The sequence below is a fragment of the Colobus angolensis genome, unplaced genomic scaffold (genome assembly GCF_000951035.1).
Source record: "Colobus angolensis palliatus isolate OR3802 unplaced genomic scaffold, Cang.pa_1.0 Scaffold12, whole genome shotgun sequence".
In the NCBI taxonomy this organism is placed as follows: domain Eukaryota; kingdom Metazoa; phylum Chordata; class Mammalia; order Primates; family Cercopithecidae; genus Colobus; species Colobus angolensis.
This window is the reverse complement of record NW_012113141.1, coordinates 11,377,507-11,395,337: the sequence shown is the minus strand read 5'-3', so window position 1 is coordinate 11,395,337 and position 17,831 is coordinate 11,377,507. Positions and strand designations below refer to the sequence as shown.

Below are 17,831 nucleotides of genomic sequence, written 5' to 3'. Positions count from 1 at the left end.
TGGGATCTCACTTTGTTGCCCAGGCTGAAGTGAGTGGCATGATCATGGCCCACTGCAGCCTTGACCTCCCTGGGCTCAGGTGATCCTTCCACCTCAGATTCCCAGGTAGCTGGGACTAGAGGTGAGTGCTGCCACGCCCAGCTAATTTTTTGTATTTTTTGTAGAGATGGAGTTTCACCATGTTGCCCAGGCTGGTCTCAAACTCCTGAGCTGAAGCAATCTGCCCACCTTGGCCTCCCAAAGCACTGGGATTATAGGCGTGAGCCACTGCACCCGACTGGGAGCTCCTTAAATTTGGTCCCCACATTTCTGGTTGTGGAGCCCAGGATCTCATTAGTTCTTGGCAGCTTTCTGACGCTAGAGCCCTAAGGCTTGTTCAAAGCCCTTATTGCAAAAATTCCGTCTCCAACTCACCCACTTGGCCTGGTACATACTGCTCTTCATTGTATAGTTCTTTTGGCTCCAAGAACAAAACACTGGATTCGTCCTTGTTTTATTTGACCTGCCATCTCTGTGTGTTATGCTTTGTCCACTCCCAATTTAGTCTCTGTGTCAGTTTGCCCTCCCTTTTAATTTTATGTCATCCATAGTCTTGATGAGCAAAGCGTACCTTCTGTTACTGTTAATCATGGAAATGTAATTGCTGAAATGGGATGGGAGAGGGACCTTATAAGCCATCTGGTTGAACTCCTTCATTTTGCAGACCAGGAAACAGAGTTCCAGAAAACAAAAGCTACTTGCTCAGCACGACCCAGCTGTGGGCACCTACATAGAGATAGGTTCAGAAACTGGGCTTCCTGGTGCTGGGAGGGTAACATCTGGTTTTGAAAATATTTGAATTCAAACCAAACCACAGTGGTTGTGTGTCCACAACCAGGAATTAACATTAAGTGTGGACAAAAAAGTGCTACCCTCTGACTTTGGTGATGGTATAATTGCTTATCATTTTAGGAGTAACTTTTAATAAGGGGGCAGATGCTAACTGAATTCTTAAGAACTGAGCTTGAATACAGTTAGAACCTAAGAGCAGAGCAGTCAGAGAAAGAACAGATAGTTCAGTTGTGTAATTTCTGCTCTGTTACCCCCTGCATGGAAGCCAGAATCATATTGATAGAGATCTGTAGGAAACCCTCACACCCCATGTTTACCTGGGGCATGTCACTGCCTTGCTAAACCTTTCCCCAGATGTCCCAACAAGAAGCCAGCTGACTGACTCCAAGTTCCCCTCTGCCCGCCTGCCCAGAGCAGGAGGGGCGTATAAAGTGAGGTGGGAGGCCTGGCAGAAACACCGAAGTCCAGATCTGCTGAGCGTGCCTCCTCTGCTTGGCCCCTGGATGTGTATTTCTAGTGCCTGGTGCATGTGGCTCTCATGGCCTGGCATTGACTGATGATCAACTGGTCTGACAGTGGCTTGGGGTGAAGACGAGTGACCCCTTGGGATTAGTAACACAGTCTCCCCTCTTTCCCCAGGTTCTACCTACAGCGTCCTGTCCACCATGCCTTCAGACTCAGAAAGCAGCAGCTCCCTCAGCAGTGTGGGTGAGTACTGCCTTCTGGGGAGGACACCGGGTAGGCCAGGGGTCTGGGTGGAAGCTGGGACAGCCGGAGTTCATGGGAGAGGAAGCTGGTTCTCCCTTGTCAGATTACTCACAGGATCATCTTCTGTTGATTTCATTTACATTTTCTCCATCAGCAAAAACCCATTTCTGATGTTAGAAGGGAGGTGGGGAGGTGAGTGCTGGGAGGCACATGTTTTGCCATTGTTCACTTTGTCCGGGCACAGAGCTTCTAGGGGAGCCTGTTGTCCCACTATCTCCACCTCCACCCTAAAGGCCTCGTAGTAACTCAGTGACCACTGCCCAGGAGACTCACCCCTTTTGGAGTTTCCTTGGGGATAGGCATTGGCAGTCCACACTGAATTGGATATGTTTCTCTGAACATGGGTTTCAGAAAGCCCATAAAATGAGGCCAGCCCTTCTCTGAGTTCACTGAAGTCCAGCAGGAAGGCCACAGTAGTCTCAGCCTTCCCACACCTCTGTGACCCATTTCCTCTGTTTTAGCACCTCTAGTGGGGTTTCTCATTGCCTGATCTGACCGTGATGGATGCAGACACCTTCAGTGGGGAGTTCCAGTGTCTTTTGAGCCTGAAGGACTCACAGAAGTCATCTACTCTGACTATTTTCTTTTCCCCCGGCAGAGAGATGGGGAAACTGACATTCTGGGAGGGGAAGTCACGTGCCTGAGATTCTAGGACTAGTCAGGACGGCTCTTTCTTATGTCGGTTCACATCCTGAACACCTCCAGTGTGCCAGAGGTGGGCTTGGGCTGTAGTGGCAAATTAGGCAGATGTGGGCCCCACACTCCTGGATGTTAGGGTCTTTTGGTGGGAAACTGTTAAATAAGTAGCCACAGTAAGGGAAGGCAGTGTGAAGAGAGGGAAGACAGTGACCAGCGGGGGAGTTCCATCTTAGTTTTCTAGGACTGCTGTAATAAAGTGCCACAGACCAGGTGGCTTACACAGCAGAAATGGATTGTCTCACAGTTTTGGAGGACGGAAGCCCAAGATCAAAGTGTTAGTGAGGCCACGTGGGCTGAAGGTGCTGGGGAGGGATCTGTCCTGGGCCTCTCTCCTCGCTTCGGGTGGCTTGCTGGTAATCCTTGGTGCTCCTTGGTTTGCCAACATCACACTGATCTCTGCCTTTGTGTTCACATGATATTCTCCCTCTGTGTGTGTCTGTCTCCAAATTTCCCCTTTTAATAAGGATACTGGTCAGATTGGCCTAGGAGCCTGCCTTACCGGCAGCAAGACTTCATCTTAAATTGATAATCTGTAAAGACTGTTTCACCATCAGCAATAACTGCTGTGGGCTGAGCAGCGCGCCTCTCAGGACTCCCCTTTTAGAATGCAGATGTGCCTTTCCAAATAAGGTTCACATTCACATATACTGGATTGGGCCTTTAGCATCTTTTGGGGGACCAGAATTCCACCCATAAAAACACAGTTCCCCCTATAACCCTCATCCTGTTTAGGACTCAGGGCGGGCCCTTCTGGGACTGCAATTCAAAGCTCCTAACGGTATCCTATTACTTTGTTCTGCCTGCTTTTGGTGCCTGGAGACACATCAACGGAATGATGGGATTGTTGGAATTTGGAAGGTAGGACTCACCCTTCAGGAAGTGCATGGAGTGGGACAGTCAGGATCAGTAGATGGGGAAGGCGAGGCTTTTTAAGGTGGACTGGGTAAGCCCTGAGCATACTCCTCTGACCTGTCTAGTTTTTCACCCTTCACCAGTATCTGTCTGACAGATCGCGATCAGCAAACTCATTCCCATCGGCATTTCAAGGGTTAAATTGTTACCTTTCCTAGGCACATGTGCATTCTAAAAGGGAATTCTAGAGAGGGGTATTGCCTAACCCATAGCAATTCCTGCTGATTCCCAGCCTGAGTAGGAAGATATTCCTTGGGCAGCTGGACCCCAGCATACTCTGGAAGAAGCGTCATGGCCGTGACCCACTAGTTGGTTCTGCACTCACCCGAAGCTGGCTCAGTCCTTGCGATGGAGCCGTCAACAGTATGCCCATGCTCTTTCTGGGCATCACAGGCAGGCAGAGGGCAGTGCTCTGATGTGTTTCTTAGAGCAGGCTGGGTCTGTACTGTCTGTGTCTGGATATTTAATGCTGAAATAAGTGATTGCATCCCTTCTGGGCAGAGCCTCTTGATTTCACAGGGAACCGAGTTTTGCTTCTCTTGCTTTTCTGCTTGAGGTTGCCATTGTCCTTTGGGTGCAGGCATCAGGGAACACCCACTCATACCACCTTAACCAATCAGGAAATGTATGAGCTCCCATATGAGGCTGTGCTGAGGTCAGCCAGTACAGGGGGATGCAACTCTGTCCTCCTCTGTGCATTGTCTTCCCACAGTCTCATGGCGGGGTGTCTGTAGCAGCAACTCCAGCCATCACATCCAGACCTGACAGTGTCCAGGTCTGCAGTGTCCAGTATGGGCGCCACTAACCACAAGTGGCTACTTAAATTTAAATGAATTAAAATGAAATTTAAATTTCTAGTTTCTCAGGCAAATCCACCACATTCCAAGTGCTCTGTAGCCATCTGCGGTGAGTGGCAGAAGAAGGTGGGGTTTTTATGAGCAAAGGAACCTGTTCCAGAGTCCCTCAGTATGGCCTCCTCTCAGTGACCACAGTTGGCTGCTTGTTCGTGCCAAAACCAGTGGTTCACAAAGCCTGGTCCCTGGACCATGGGGACACTCATTAGAGATGCAGGTTTGAGCTTCCTCCCATCCCTGCTGCATCAGAAACTCTGAGGGTTTCTATAGCTTACTAACCCTCCAGTTTGAGATGGACTGGCCCAACCTCATCCCTGGGAAGGGAGCCGGAATGTCTGTACCAGGCTTGCACCAGTCCCTCGGGGTGGAATGCCTGGTGGGGCTGGCCCTGGGAGCACTCCAGCACCTGCCAGGGAGTTCCTGCTGGCTCAGCAACATCTGATGAGACGCAGAAGTCTACAAGCACACATTGCCCTGGCAGGAGGGGCCACTGGTAAGGTCACATGGTGATCTTGGGAACCTGAGGAAAGGCAAGAGCAAGATCCTTATAAAAAAAATCACCTCCACTTTCCCATTTACATCTCCCTAAATGGAAATGGCTGGGAAAAGAATGGCAGGTTGTATTCAGCATGAGAGGAAATCGGAGGCTGAAGCCTTGGGCATGTAGACAGCATTCTCTCAGGCGGTCTGTCCGGTCTCAGATCTCCATCCTGGCCCTACTCACAACTCACCTTTCCAACAGCCTTAAGGGCGGCAGGTCTTTGTGCCAAGGCCTCCTCGGGCAGTTTCCATGGGTTTTCATCAGCTAAGCACACACAGCTTCCCTGAGGCCCTCCTCCCCCGCCTCCTGCGCCTGTTGTTGTGACCTGCCCCCGACCCTACCCTGTGGATCTGCCGGGGACTGCGCACTAGTTTCAGGCAATCAATACTTTTTTCCTCCACATTCATCCTGACCTAATTTCTCAGTAGCCTTTTATTTCTCATCTTGGAAAACTGGGGAGGTTTTAAGTAGGAGAAGAGACGTTCTTGGGCATCTCTTGTAAAGCGAGCCTTAAATTCCACGAAGATTGAAATAGCAGGAGATTTCTTATTAAATGGAGAGGTCTCCAGGCTTATTGGCAGGAGAAAGAGCTGGAGGGCTTCCCTCGTATCCCAGGGAAGATTCCTTGAAAGTGCTTCTTCTGGTTGACAGGGGAAGGTGGGGTGAGCCATCAGGGAAGTGGGGGCTGCCCACTGACGCCCTGTGACCTCTGATCCTTCATTCCTGACCCAGACTTTTGGATCAGGGATAACCATTTGCAAAGCCAATTTATCAGAGATGGGAGTGCCTCCTCCTCGTGGGGCAGGTGTTTGATACTCATAGGGATCGCAGTGAGCATGGCCCCTAATGTTATCACACTGCCAGGGAGACAGGTACTGTCTGGCACGACTGGCTATTCTGCTCGGTGTAGAGCAGAAAGAAAGAAGTAACTCAGGGGAAGAAGCAGTTAGTTCTGATGAGGTGAATCAGAGAAAGTTTCCTGGAGGAAGTGGCCCTTGAATTGGGCCTTCTAGGAAAGGTGCTCTGGACTCAGACGCAGCTGGGAAGTAGTTGGCCATGGCTGCTTATGGTGGTTTGGGTTCTGAAAAGACCTCCCTGAGGTCATGGGAGACTTGACAGCTTTGCTTTTGAGTCCAGAAGAACAACTGCACAAGGTTAGAACTGCATTGGAACTGAGTCAAGGGTTCGAAAGCAAGTCTTTGATCTGGCTGGAGATCTGGGGCCTGGACTTGCAGCATTGGAATCTAACCTCCTTTCACTCCAAGCTGGGGAAACACTGATCTGGAGTCACATACTCATTGACTAAGGGGGAGTGTCCCCCTTTGGCCTTCATTGTTGATGACATCAACGGGGGATTCCTTTAAAGGCAGTGGCTGCTGGATAGCCAGTAAAACAAGGGAGAAATAAGTCCATTCTGGCCAGCAAATGCAACTTTGGTCGGGAACAGAGGTTCTCAAACTGTACCAGGCATCAGAATCTCCCAGAGGGCTTTTACAACACGGAGTGCTGCAGGGACTTACTGCCAGGGTTTCTGATTCAGTGGGTCCAGGTGGGACCTGAAATTTTGCCTAGCATGTTCTTTAGTGAAGCTTAGGTGCTTTAAGAAGCACTCGTTCACCCCAGGCAGGGCCTGGGTCTTTCCTGGACGGCTGTGGGTGTCCTGAGTTGTAGGTGAGGATGACTTGGTGCTCTGATGACTGTGCTTTGCCACTGCTTTGCCTCTCCCTGGTAGCCAGGGCCTGAAAGTGGCTAGGAAGTTTACCTGGACATCTCTCTGGCTCCTGGAAGCACAGGCCTACAGGGCCTAGAAGCAAAGATGAGACCTGCCCAGCTGTAAGACCAAGGAGGCGCCTCCAGGGTCAGTGGGAGCATGACAGTGAGGGAGCCCAGGACAAAGGGTGGTGGCTGAGAAATCCACCTAGCTGCCAGTCCATTTGCTGAGCCTCGGTGGTAGTGACAGTAGCAGCCAGGGTAACTGACATAAGGAGCTGAGGATTCCTGTGATGGGAACACTCCCTTCTGTCCTCCTTCTTACACCCAGGTCAGAAGGAGGCTGGCTGCCCCGAGGTCTTCATAGCTGGAGACTGTGATGGGTTGTGTTGGCATGGCTCTGAGCCCCTTCCTTCTGTCCTGTTTCCTTCTCTCCTCTCTCCAGCTTCCTCCTAAGCCAGGGCTGCGTCTTGCTGTTGCCTCCTTTATAAAATGGGGGTAAAAAGAGCAGCCCAGGGGTGGCTGTTCTTTGTTCACCATCCAGAGCCTGCTCCTGGTCTGGTGTCTTCCTGTTTTGGGCCATTTTAGTCCAAACCAAATCCTTTACCTCTGAAATCTGATCCTGAACACAAAAGGAAAAGGAAAATCTGCCTCCTTCTCCAGTGGTTGCCAGACTTGGGTAAGGAAAGCCTGAGGTCATGGGAGACTTGACAGCTTTGCTTTTGAGTCCAGAAGAACAACTGCACAAGGTTAGAACTGCATTGGAAGCTTTTGTTGACAGCTACTTTGGAGGCTTTTGTTGACAACCCAGCTTGATGTTAGTTTTTGTTTTGCCTGTTTTTAAAAAGTTTACTGTAAATAACCACAGTGACAGCAGAGGAGATTGGTCCTCATCTCTTTACCTGTCAACATCACTTGTAGGATGATGGCTTCATTCAGGGCATCACAGTTTGTTTTCTTAAAAAAAAAATGTTGTGAGGCTAGGTATGGTTGCTCACAGCTATAATCCCAGCACTTCAGGAGGCCAAGGTAGGAGGATGGCTTGAGCCCAGGAGTTTGGGACCAGCCTGGGCAACATAGTGGGGCCCTGTTGCTACAAAAAGTAAAAAAAAAAAAAAATAATAATTAGCCAGGCATGGTAGCACACCCCTGTAGTTCCAGCTGCTTGGGAGGCTGAGGTGGGAGGATTGCTTGAGCCCAGGAGGTCGAGGTTGCAGTGAGTCATGATTGTGCCACTGCACTCCAACCTGGGTGACAGAGCAAGACCCTGTCTCAAAAAAATTTTATTTTGTTAAGGTTATGTTCATTGAGATATAACTTACATACACTAAAGTGTATTTTTTTAAGTATACAATTCAAGTTTTGACAAATAGTCATGCAGCCATTGCTACTTTTAAGATGCAGAACACTTCCTTCTGTATCTTAAAAATTCCCTCTGCACCTTTGCAGTCTGCCCTTTTCCCCACCCTCAGTCTCTGGCAGCCACTCATCTCTTTTCTGTCCCTGTAGTGTTGCCGTTCCCAGAATGTCATATCAGTGGTCGTGGTAGTCTGTACCTTTTAGAGTTGGGCTTCTTTTGCTTAACGCAGGGCACTCCAGCTTCCCCCACACCCTGTGTGCATCCGCAGTTGTATCATTCATCCCTTTTCATTGCTGAGTAATACTCCATCATAAGGACATAACACAGTTGTTTATTCATTCCCTAGCTGCTCTAAACAGCTGTGTGCTGGTTTTTGTATGCACGTAAATTCTCATTTCTCCTGGGTAAAATACCTAAGCATGGGATTGCTGGGTGGTATGGCAATTGCATGTTTAGCTTTATAAGACACTGTCAAACTGTTTTCTGAAGTGGCTGCATGACTTTGTATTCCCATCAGCAGTGTTTGAGAATTCCAGTTTTGAGAATCCAGCTGTATCCTTGCCAGCATTTGGTGGCATTGCTTTTTATTTTAGCCATTCTGATGGGCATATGGTGGTAAAGGAACTTCATGGTTGTCTTCAAATGCTTACAGGTCTATTGCATACAAGAAATCCAGTTGTTCCCTGTGGCCCTTAGGGGTTAGATCAAGGGTCAGTGGAGGGAATATCCAGAGACAGATTAATTTAGTAGAGGGCATAATTTTAGGGGGAGAGATAAGATGGGTGCTGCTGGGAAGTTGTGAGCTCCTTCACTGTGGAATTTGGTCTTAGTGGCCATTTGAGGGATCCTGACAACCATTTGTATGGTAGGACTGCATCATTTTCAGAATATCTGTCAACCCCTAGATGCAAATAAAAAGACAAAAACTTCAGTTGAATGGGGATTGAGAGGATTTTCTGCAACCCTTGCTGTTCTTTTGGAACTTCTGGGTGTAGCACATCTTGAGATTGGTCATGAGGTCCCCTGTGGCCCTCCTTGGCCCTCCCCAGCCCCCAACTACAAAAGGCCAGAGGCATGGGCTGCACTTTCTGCTTGGTCAGAGAGCCTGCTGTGTGATGGATCTCGGGTCTTGGTTGACCTTACTTTCTGTATATGTCCTGCATGCTCAAGCCTTTGGGCCAGGAGAAATGGAACAGGAATCCTTCCCTATTAGGAGGCAGTATTGTGGGGGTGGCTGAGGTGTTGGCTCTGATGTCAGATCTGAGTCTGCATGGGAATCCCATTTTCCTAGCCATGTAGTCTTTCTGGACGTGATTCTCAAGGAGCGATCCTAGCACAACACCAGTAGGGAGCTGCGGAGATTTTAGCACAGAACCCAGTGCTTGGGCAGTGCTTGGCACATGTCATTGCTACTTTATCTGTGTGGCCAGCCACCCCCAGGTCATCGTGGCTGTAGACTGAGACGTCTGGAGACAGAGATGGGAAGCGTTGGGATGGTTCTGAGCCGTTCCTTCTGTCCTGCCGCCTCCTCTCCTCTCTCCAGCTTCCTCGAAAGTTAGGGCTGCGTCTTTCTGTTGCCTCATTTACAAAATGGGGATAAAATTCAGAATTTCTTATCTTCCCAAAGGCAGGTTACTGGGCCTGATGGTGCTTTTCTGTTGTGAAACTGGACATTTGATGTTTCTCTACTATTTCTTGAACTTGATTATAGCATATAATAGCCATTCTGAAAGTGTGGCCTAATGTCCCCGAGGTCCTTTCAGAGGGCTTGTGAGGTGAGACTGTTTTCATGATGATACTAGGATGTCACTGGTCTTTTATGTTCTCATCCTCACGTGGGTGTAGAGTCCAGTTTTCAAAAGGTTCCATCCTGGGTGTATGACATTACACAGAGATGAGACTCCAGCTGTCTCTGTGAAGCTGGATGTTAAACAGCCTGTGTAACAAAATGCAAAGCAATGACACTCTTCCGGCTGCATTGTTTTGTTTTGTAATGGAAAGGGTGGTTAATGTCCCATAAAAAATCTTACATGAATATACAGTGGAGTTTTGACTTTTTAAAAAATAAGTAAATATTTAAAAATTCTTCTTGATTTTAATTTCTAATCTTGTAAATTTTATTAGACATAACGTCTATGAACAAAAGCTCTTTGGAGTGTCAGATAAGTATAGCGGTCCTAAGATCCAAAAATGTGCAAGCTTTGAGGTTAATACCTTGGTTTCTAGGATCATTTAGAGGTCCATATTCCATACCTCTGTGACCTGGACACACTATTTAACCTTGGTAAGGTTGTGTTTCCCGATGTGCAAAATGAGGATAAAAATGATATCTACATTATGAGGATTGAATGGGATAATGTATGAAAAGCATTTCAAAAACTGCCAGGCATGGCCGGGTGCGGTGCCTCACTGTAATCCCAGCACTTTGGGAGGCTGAGGTGGGTGGATCACCTGAAGTCAGGAGTGTGAGACCAGCCCGGCCAACATGGTGAAACTCCATCTCTACTAAATACAAAAAATCAGCCGGGCATGGTGGCACATGCCTGTAATCCCAGCTACTCTGGAGGCTGAGGCAGGAGAATCGCTTGAACCCAGGAGGTGGAGGTTGCAGTGAGCCGAGATTGTACCACTGCACTCTAGCCTGGGCAACAGGAGTGAAACTCTGTCTCAAAAAAACAAAAACAAAACAAAACAACAACAACAAAAAACAAAACCTGCCAGGCTTGAAGTGCATGTTACTGATGGTTGTTATTTGGGAGGCAGCAAGGCATGAGGGTGAAGCACATGTGCTTCGAATCCAGACTGCCTGGGCACTTGAGTCAACGACCTAACCTTGCTGGGCCTCAGTTTCTCACCTGTGAAATGGGGATGATGTTATCAGTACACACCTGTGAGGTTGTTGCGACGGTGAAATCAATGCTTGGAACATAACCTCCCCCTGAGCTTGGTTAGAGGTTGAGTAGCAGGCACGTTGAAAGGAAGCTCCACTTGTTGGAGAGTCAGGTAGGTTATGGTCAGTCAGGTGACTCAGCGCCATCACCCACCTGACCCGCAAAACTGCTGGGGGCAGCAGTGAAGCTGAGGGTCTCTTGGCGGAAAGTTGTGGGAAGGCTTCTGAAGCTGTAGAGGAGACCCCTTTGGGGAGAGGAGATGCTGACCCCTGGCCTCACCTCCAAAGAATATTTTGACCACAAAGGTGTGGCCTGGAGCACAGAAATCCTGGTTGTCATGGTACTGGTGGCTTTTAAACACAGTCTGTGTTGCTTAATGACAGGGACACATTCTGAGAAATGTGTTGTCATTTGGTAATTTAGTCATTATGTAAACATGAGTGTGCTTACACAAACTTAGATGGTATCTACCCCATACCTAGGTTACATGATATGGCCTGTTGTTCCTAGGCTGCAAACCTGTGCAGCATGGTACTGTACTGGCTACGGTAGGCAGTTGTAACACAATGGTAAGTATTTGTGTGTCTATACATAGAAAAGAAAAGGTGCAGCAAAAGTACAGAATAAAAGATAAAAAATGGTCCAGCTATACAGGGCACTTACATGAATGGAGCTTGCAGGATCGGAAGTTGTTCTGGGTGAGTCAGTGAGTGAGTGGGGAGAGAATGTGAGGGCATAGGGCATGACTGTACACTGCTGTAAGCTTTGTAAACACTGTACACTTAGGCTATATTCGACTTACAGAAAATATTTTTCCTTCTTTAATAGTAAACTATAGCTTACTGTAACTTTTTTACTTTATAAACTTTATATATATTTTTTTAACTTTTTGACTGTTTTGTAATAACACTTAGCTTAAAACACAAACACATTGGGCCAGGTGTGGTGGCTCACGCCTGTAATCCGAGCACTTTGGGAGCCTGAGGCAGGCAGATCCCTTGAGCTCAGAAGTTTGAGACCAGCCTGGGCAACATGGCAAAACCCTGTCTGTACAAAAAAATTACCTGGGCATGGTGGCACATGCCTGTAGTCCCGGCTACTTGGGAGGCTGAAGTGGGAGGATCGCTTGAGCCCAGGAGGCAGAGGTTGCAGTGAGCCGAGATTGTGCCACTGTATTCCAGCCTGGGTGATGACAAGACCCCGTCTCAAAAAAAAAAAGAATACACACAAACACATTGTACAGCTGAATATTTTCTTTCTTTATATCCTTATTTTATAGGCTTTTTCTATTTTAAAAATTTTTAATTATTTTTGTACTTTTAAAACTTTTTTTGTTAAAAACTAAGACACAAATACATTAATATATTAGCCTAGGGCTACAGAGGATCAGAATCAGCAAGACGTCATTAGGTGACAGGAATTTTTCACCTCTCTTGTAATCTTTTAATTTATTTTTTTAGAGACAAGTTCTTGCTCTGTCACCCAGGCTGGAATGCAGTAGAGTGATCTCGGCTCACTGCAGCCTTGACCTCCTGGGCTCAGGCGATTCTCCCACCTCAGCCTCCCAAGTAACTGTGACTCTAGGCACGTGCCACCACACCCAGCTAATTTTTTTGTATTTTTTGTTAGAGACAGGGTTTCGCCATGTTGGCCAGGCTAGTCTCAAACTCCTGAGCTCAAGGGATCCACCTGCCTTGGCCTCTCAAAGTGCTTGGATTACAGGCGTGAGTCACCACTCTTGGCTAAGATTTTTGTATTTTTTGTAGAGATGTGGTTTAATCTTTTTTTAAAAAAAATACTTATTTCTTTTGTTTCTAACTCTATTATAATCTTATGGGACCACTGTCCTACGTGTGGTCCATCATTGACTGAAACGTCGTTATTTGGCACGTGACTGTCCTGCATTTCAGGGGATGCTGGAGTCAGGTGGTTGGGGTTCCACAACCGAGAAACACTGACAAGTGCAGCGCTGGGAGTTGAGGCTCCCCCTCCCACAGTGGTCTGGCTTGTCATGCCTGGCGCTGAGCTCCCTGTCCTCCCTGGCCCTTCTGGAAGGTCCCAAGCCACTGCTTTTGTCTTGGGGGACTCTTGGTTTGCATGAACATTTGGCCAACAAGGATCAGTGGGACATGGGTGGTCAGGATGGCACAGAGAGTCAGAAGACCTGTCATGTCCTATGCCCTTTGTGCGTTGTGGGTCCACTGCAGAACAAACACTGTGTCCCCTGACACGAGTCAGCCTGCCAGATCCCATCCACAGATTGGATGTTTGCTGTGAACTCCTCTGACCTCACCAAGGGTCTCTAGGGTTGGTTGAGATATCAGGTAGACATATTGACAGGGTTCAATATAAAAGCACCATGGATATAGTCTCTTCTCCTGGGATGAGGTGCTTTCTTCCTAGAAATGGATTTGGATCTTGTCAGAGGTGGTGGTGGCAGCCGTGGCTGTTGCCTGCTAGGAGCATAAGGTGTGGGGCTCCCTGCAGGACACTCAGTCCTAGGGTGGGTGATGTGGGCTGGTGAGGGTTAAGTAGCCTGGAGGCATCAGGACCAACTTGAATGGCGTCACACTGACCTAAGCTGGAAGCCAGCAGCCCTCCTCTTAGCCTGCACGCCTGGGCTGGTTGGGCAGGTCTGGCAGGCGGGTGGACAGCTTGCAAAAAGGGAGCCGTGCAGTGTCCAGCCCTGGTTGAGGAGGGCGGGGACATGGCCCTTGGGCCCCAGCTGCCCTGGTCCTTAGTAGCGTCACTGGATTTCAGGTGTGCCTTCCTCCTCGAGCCGTGCCTTTCACTCTCCTCAGGGCACAGTTTGGTCTGTCCTGCTCCATGTGCCTTGCTGGGGTGGTTACTGGGGTTGTTGAGTGCTTGGATGCTGGAGCCAGATGCCCTGCACTCACTTTCAGTTCTACCTGCTACCCTCTCTGGCTCAGTGTTCTCATCTGTGAAAGGGGAATGGTAAGAGGACCCACTTGTTGGGGTGTCATGAATAGCTAACACAAGACAACAGCTCCGAACAGCACCGGATGCCTCGTGAATGCCAGATGAATGCAAGTTCACTTTATTATTCCCCTTCCACAGGCACTACCGGGAAGGCGCCGTCCCCACCCCCCCTCCTCACTGACCGGCAAGTGAACGAGAAGGTGGAGAACCTCTCCATCCAGCTGCGGCTGATGACCAGGGAGAGGAACGAGCTCCGCAAGCGCCTGGCCTTTGCCACGCATGGCACGACCTTCGACAAGAGGTAGTAATCACGCTGTCTCCCCTTACCCAGGCCCCATGGTTGGGGTTACTACCCCGATGCTGGTGCTGTCACCCCCAGACACCCCTAGCACTTGAGGGTCCAGGCTGCACTGCCTGAGTGTCCCTTTTTCCTCACTTCACGTCCAGAAATGCTTCCCAGGGGCAGGACCCGCAGGCTTCTGGGGCAGGTCCCCATCCCACATGTGATGAGGCCCCTTAGTAGTGGTGTGCTTGTGTGCAAAGTCGGCTCGTGTGTGTGTGTGTGTGTGTGTGTGTTCCTACCAATGTCTCCTAGACCTGCCTAAGTTGAGTGAAGCTTTATGTGCTTGGTAAACATATTAATTGTTCCCTGCCACATACGTGTTTTGTTTTTTGAGACGGGGTCTTGCTTTGTTGCCCGGGCTAGGATGCAGTGGCACAATCATGGTTCAATGCTGTTTTGACCTCCCCAGCTCAAGTGAACCTCCCACCTTAGCCTTCCGAGTAGCTGGGACTATAGGTGTGTGCCACCACGCCCAACTATTTTTTTTTTTATTTAATTTTTTTGCTGCAGCAGGGTCTTTTGTTGTTGCCCAGGCTGGTTTTGAGCTTCTAGGCTCCAGTGATCCTCCTGCCTTGGCCTCCCAGAGTGCTGGAATTATAGGTGTGAACCACAGCATCTGGCCCCACATGATGTGTTTTAAACAGACCACATTTTACCTGGTGTCTTTGTTGCTTTGAAGAAAATTTTTGCTTCTTTTATTGTGATTTAGAGGTAGATACCAGGGAAGGGTGGCCCATAGGGTGGGGCAGAGAGAGAGTCTTTATCTACCTGCATGATCTAAGAGGACTTTCTGGGAAGGAGGAGGGCCAGAGAGTGGTTTATCCTTTAGCTCCCATGCTGGTAGAGGTCTGGAGGGAAGAGGGCTTGATGTAAACACTTCAATTTCACCTCTTTCCTTCAGGAGCAAGGGTCTATGCCTCTGCACTCTGTGCCTCTGGGATTATGCCAGGGCTGCAGAGCCTGATCCTTGAGCTTATATTCGTGAGGATCTGCCCCTCAGTCATTTGGCCCAAAGGCAGGATGAGTGAATACGTGGATGTGCTAGCACATGAGAGTTGGCCCACTGTGGCCCAGGGGCCCACTGCCTGTTTCATAAATGAAGTTTTATTGGAACACAGCCATGCTCATTGGTTACAAAGTGTCTATGAGTGCTTTCCTGCTACAAAGACAGAGTTGAGTGGTTGCAACAGAAACCATGTAGTGTGCAAAGCCTTAAGTATTTACTATGTGGCCTTTCGCAAAAAAAGTTTGCTGACCTCTGCTCTAGAAAAAGGGTCCTCAAACTTGAGCATGCACCGGAATCACCCACAGAGCTTGTTAATGCACAGATCATTGCCTCTCTTTCCCTCCCTTCAGAACACCTGACTCAGGGGGACTGGGGCTGGGGCTAGGCCTGAGAATGTCTATTTGTGACAAGTTCCCAGGTGATACTGTGCTGCAAGTCTGGGAACCCTGCTCTGAGATCACTGCTGGTGGCCAGTGTTCTTAACCTTGGTTGCACATTGGAATCCCTGGGGAGTTTTTAAAAATTCTCATGTTTGGGTCTTATCCTCAGAGATGCTAATGTAATTGATCTGGGCATTGGTATTTTAATGTGTACCCAAGATTGACAGTCACTGTTCTAAAGAGAGGAGAGATTTCTTTTATTTAATATTTTATTTTATTTTATTTTTTAATTATTTTTGAGACAGGATCCTCTCTGTTGCCTAGGCTGGAATGCAGTGGTGTGATCTTGACTCACTGCATCCTCAACCTTCTGGGCTCAAGTGATCCTCCCACCTTAGCCTCCTGAATAGCTGGGACTATCGGCGCATGCCACCACACCAGGCTAATTTTTTTTGTAGAGGTCGGGTTTCACCATGTTGCTCAGGCTGGTCTCAAACCCCTGGCTTCAAGTGATCCACCCGCCTCGGCCTCCCAAAGTGCTGGGATTACAGGCGTGAGCAACCGTGCCCAGCCTACAGAGAAGAGACATTTCATCACAGGTTTCTTTTGGACTCAGATCTGTTGTACAGACTCCTGGGAGCTCCTACAGAACAAGTTGGCACCGTCTCAGCTCTCCAGGCCCATGCAGGGAGTTCAGGCAACCACGGCTCCCTCCATCCTGGGGATTCTGATTCTGTGGATCTGAGTGAGGCCAGGATACCTGAGTTTAACAAACACTTAGGTGTGTGGTGCATAGGGGACCAGTAGTTGGGAACCACTGGGCTGGCCTAATCCAGGACCTGACTCCCCTGTCCGTGTGAATCCTGGGGCCTGTTTTCATGGGGCCGTTTGCTGTCTGGGCCAGGCCCTACCACAGGCTGAATCCTGACTACGAGAGGCTGAAGATCCAGTGCGTGCGAGCCATGTCGGACCTGCAGAGCCTGCAGAACCAGCACACCAACGCCTTGAAGAGGTGTGAGGAGGTGGCCAAGGAGACTGACTTCTACCAGTGAGTGAGGCCTGCTTGGCCAGGGCCCCCAGCATCCACAGACAGCTGCTTTTGCCCTTCTTTTCTCTGGACTTGGTAGCCAGGGGTTCTGGTTCTAGTCCTGTCGCTGTGTAAGCAGCAAGCAGTCTGCCTACAGCAGTTGTATTTGTGCCTTTGGGCCCCAGTTTTCCTAAGTGTAAAACAAGGCTGTTAATCCCTCACATCTTATTGCCAGCTTCAGATACCTGGCGGGCAGGAAAGTGATTCAGAACATGCAGCAGGAGTCAGGCAGGTCTCTGGGTCTCTGTCCAGGGGCCGTACTGCAGCTTCTTCCTGTAGGATAGGCCCAAGGGGTGTTTCCCTTTGGTCTCCCAGTACCCCTCTGAGAGTCTTTGCCTGCCCGCCTGCTGATATCTGCCCAGGCCCCAGTATTTGCAGGCACTAGGTCTGTACCAGAGGGGCCTGTCTCCCTTCCCTGGAGATACATGTGCCCTTTTTGGTGTCAGGTTTGTAAGTGGTGATTTGGATGTTTCTGGAATTGGGCTGTTGGCAGGTTTTGGCTTGCCTCTGAGTGCTGCAGACCTAGCTGCCATTGGCTCCTGTCCGCTGTATCTACGGGAAGTGTTAGGACCTGAGGCTGGTGATGGCCTGGGGTGGGGCAGGGTGTGAGGGGCTGGCTGGGGCTCACTGAGCATGTACCGGGTGTTTCAGCACACTCCACAGCCGGCTCCTGAGTGACCAGACTCGGCTGAAGGATGATGTGGACATGCTGAGGCGGGAGAATGGGCAGCTGCTGCGGGAGCGAAACCTGCTGCAGCAGTCGTGGGAGGACATGAAGCGGCTCCACGAGGAGGACCAGAAGGAGATCGGTGACCTCCGTGCCCAGCAGCAGCAGGTAGGCCCAGCCCCTGCAGACTGGCCATTTCTCCCAAGTAGTCCTCATTCCTTTTAATGGAGAATAATATTGAGAAGTAAATGCCAGGTCAGGCACGTTGGCCCACATCTGTGATCCCAGCGCTTTGGGAGACCAAAGTGGGAGATTGCTTGAGATGAGCCTGGGCAACATGGCAAGACCCCATCTCTACAAAAAAAGAAAAATTAGCTGGACATGGTGGCACACCTGTAGTCCTAGCTACTCAGGAGGTTGAGGCAGGAGGATCGTTGGAGCTTAGGAGTCTGAGGTTATAGTGAGCTATGATCATGCCACTGCACCCCAGTCTGGGCGATGGAGTGAGACCCTATCTCTAAAAAAAAAAACACAGCCAACCAAGTGCTGGATGTGCTTGTAGCTTGCGTTAGCACTGTTTCCCGGCCCTCTCAGTGGAAAGAAGTAGGAAGTAGCTAAGTGTACACATACACAAAGGCCATACACATACATACATACACATATGTATATCTGTATTTCTGTATCAGACATGTAGATTGAAAGCCATGAGTTCACATTGACACTTTCAATTCTAATCCAAGACCACAGGTTCATTGTGGTTTCTACCCTTTTTGTTTGTGTAACTTCCTTTAAAAATATCAGTGACGCTCAAGCCTGTAATCCCAGCACTTTGGGAGGCCGAG

The 17,831-nt window shown here is 49.1% G+C and overlaps 1 protein-coding gene across 1 annotated transcript in view; it reads left to right on the top strand.

The window, feature by feature from the left end:
• The window catches only part of DLG5 (discs, large homolog 5 (Drosophila)), a 136,569-nt gene that overhangs the window by 57,119 nt on the left and 61,619 nt on the right, over positions 1 to 17,831 (top strand). The window contains exons 2-5 of the mRNA XM_011928797.1: positions 1,471 to 1,539; positions 13,645 to 13,807; positions 16,140 to 16,283; positions 16,974 to 17,157. Of these exons, the coding sequence (XP_011784187.1) occupies positions 1,497 to 1,539; positions 13,645 to 13,807; positions 16,140 to 16,283; positions 16,974 to 17,157 (534 nt within the window). The 5' untranslated portion in view covers positions 1,471 to 1,496. The remainder of the gene's footprint in view (positions 1 to 1,470; positions 1,540 to 13,644; positions 13,808 to 16,139; positions 16,284 to 16,973; positions 17,158 to 17,831) is intronic.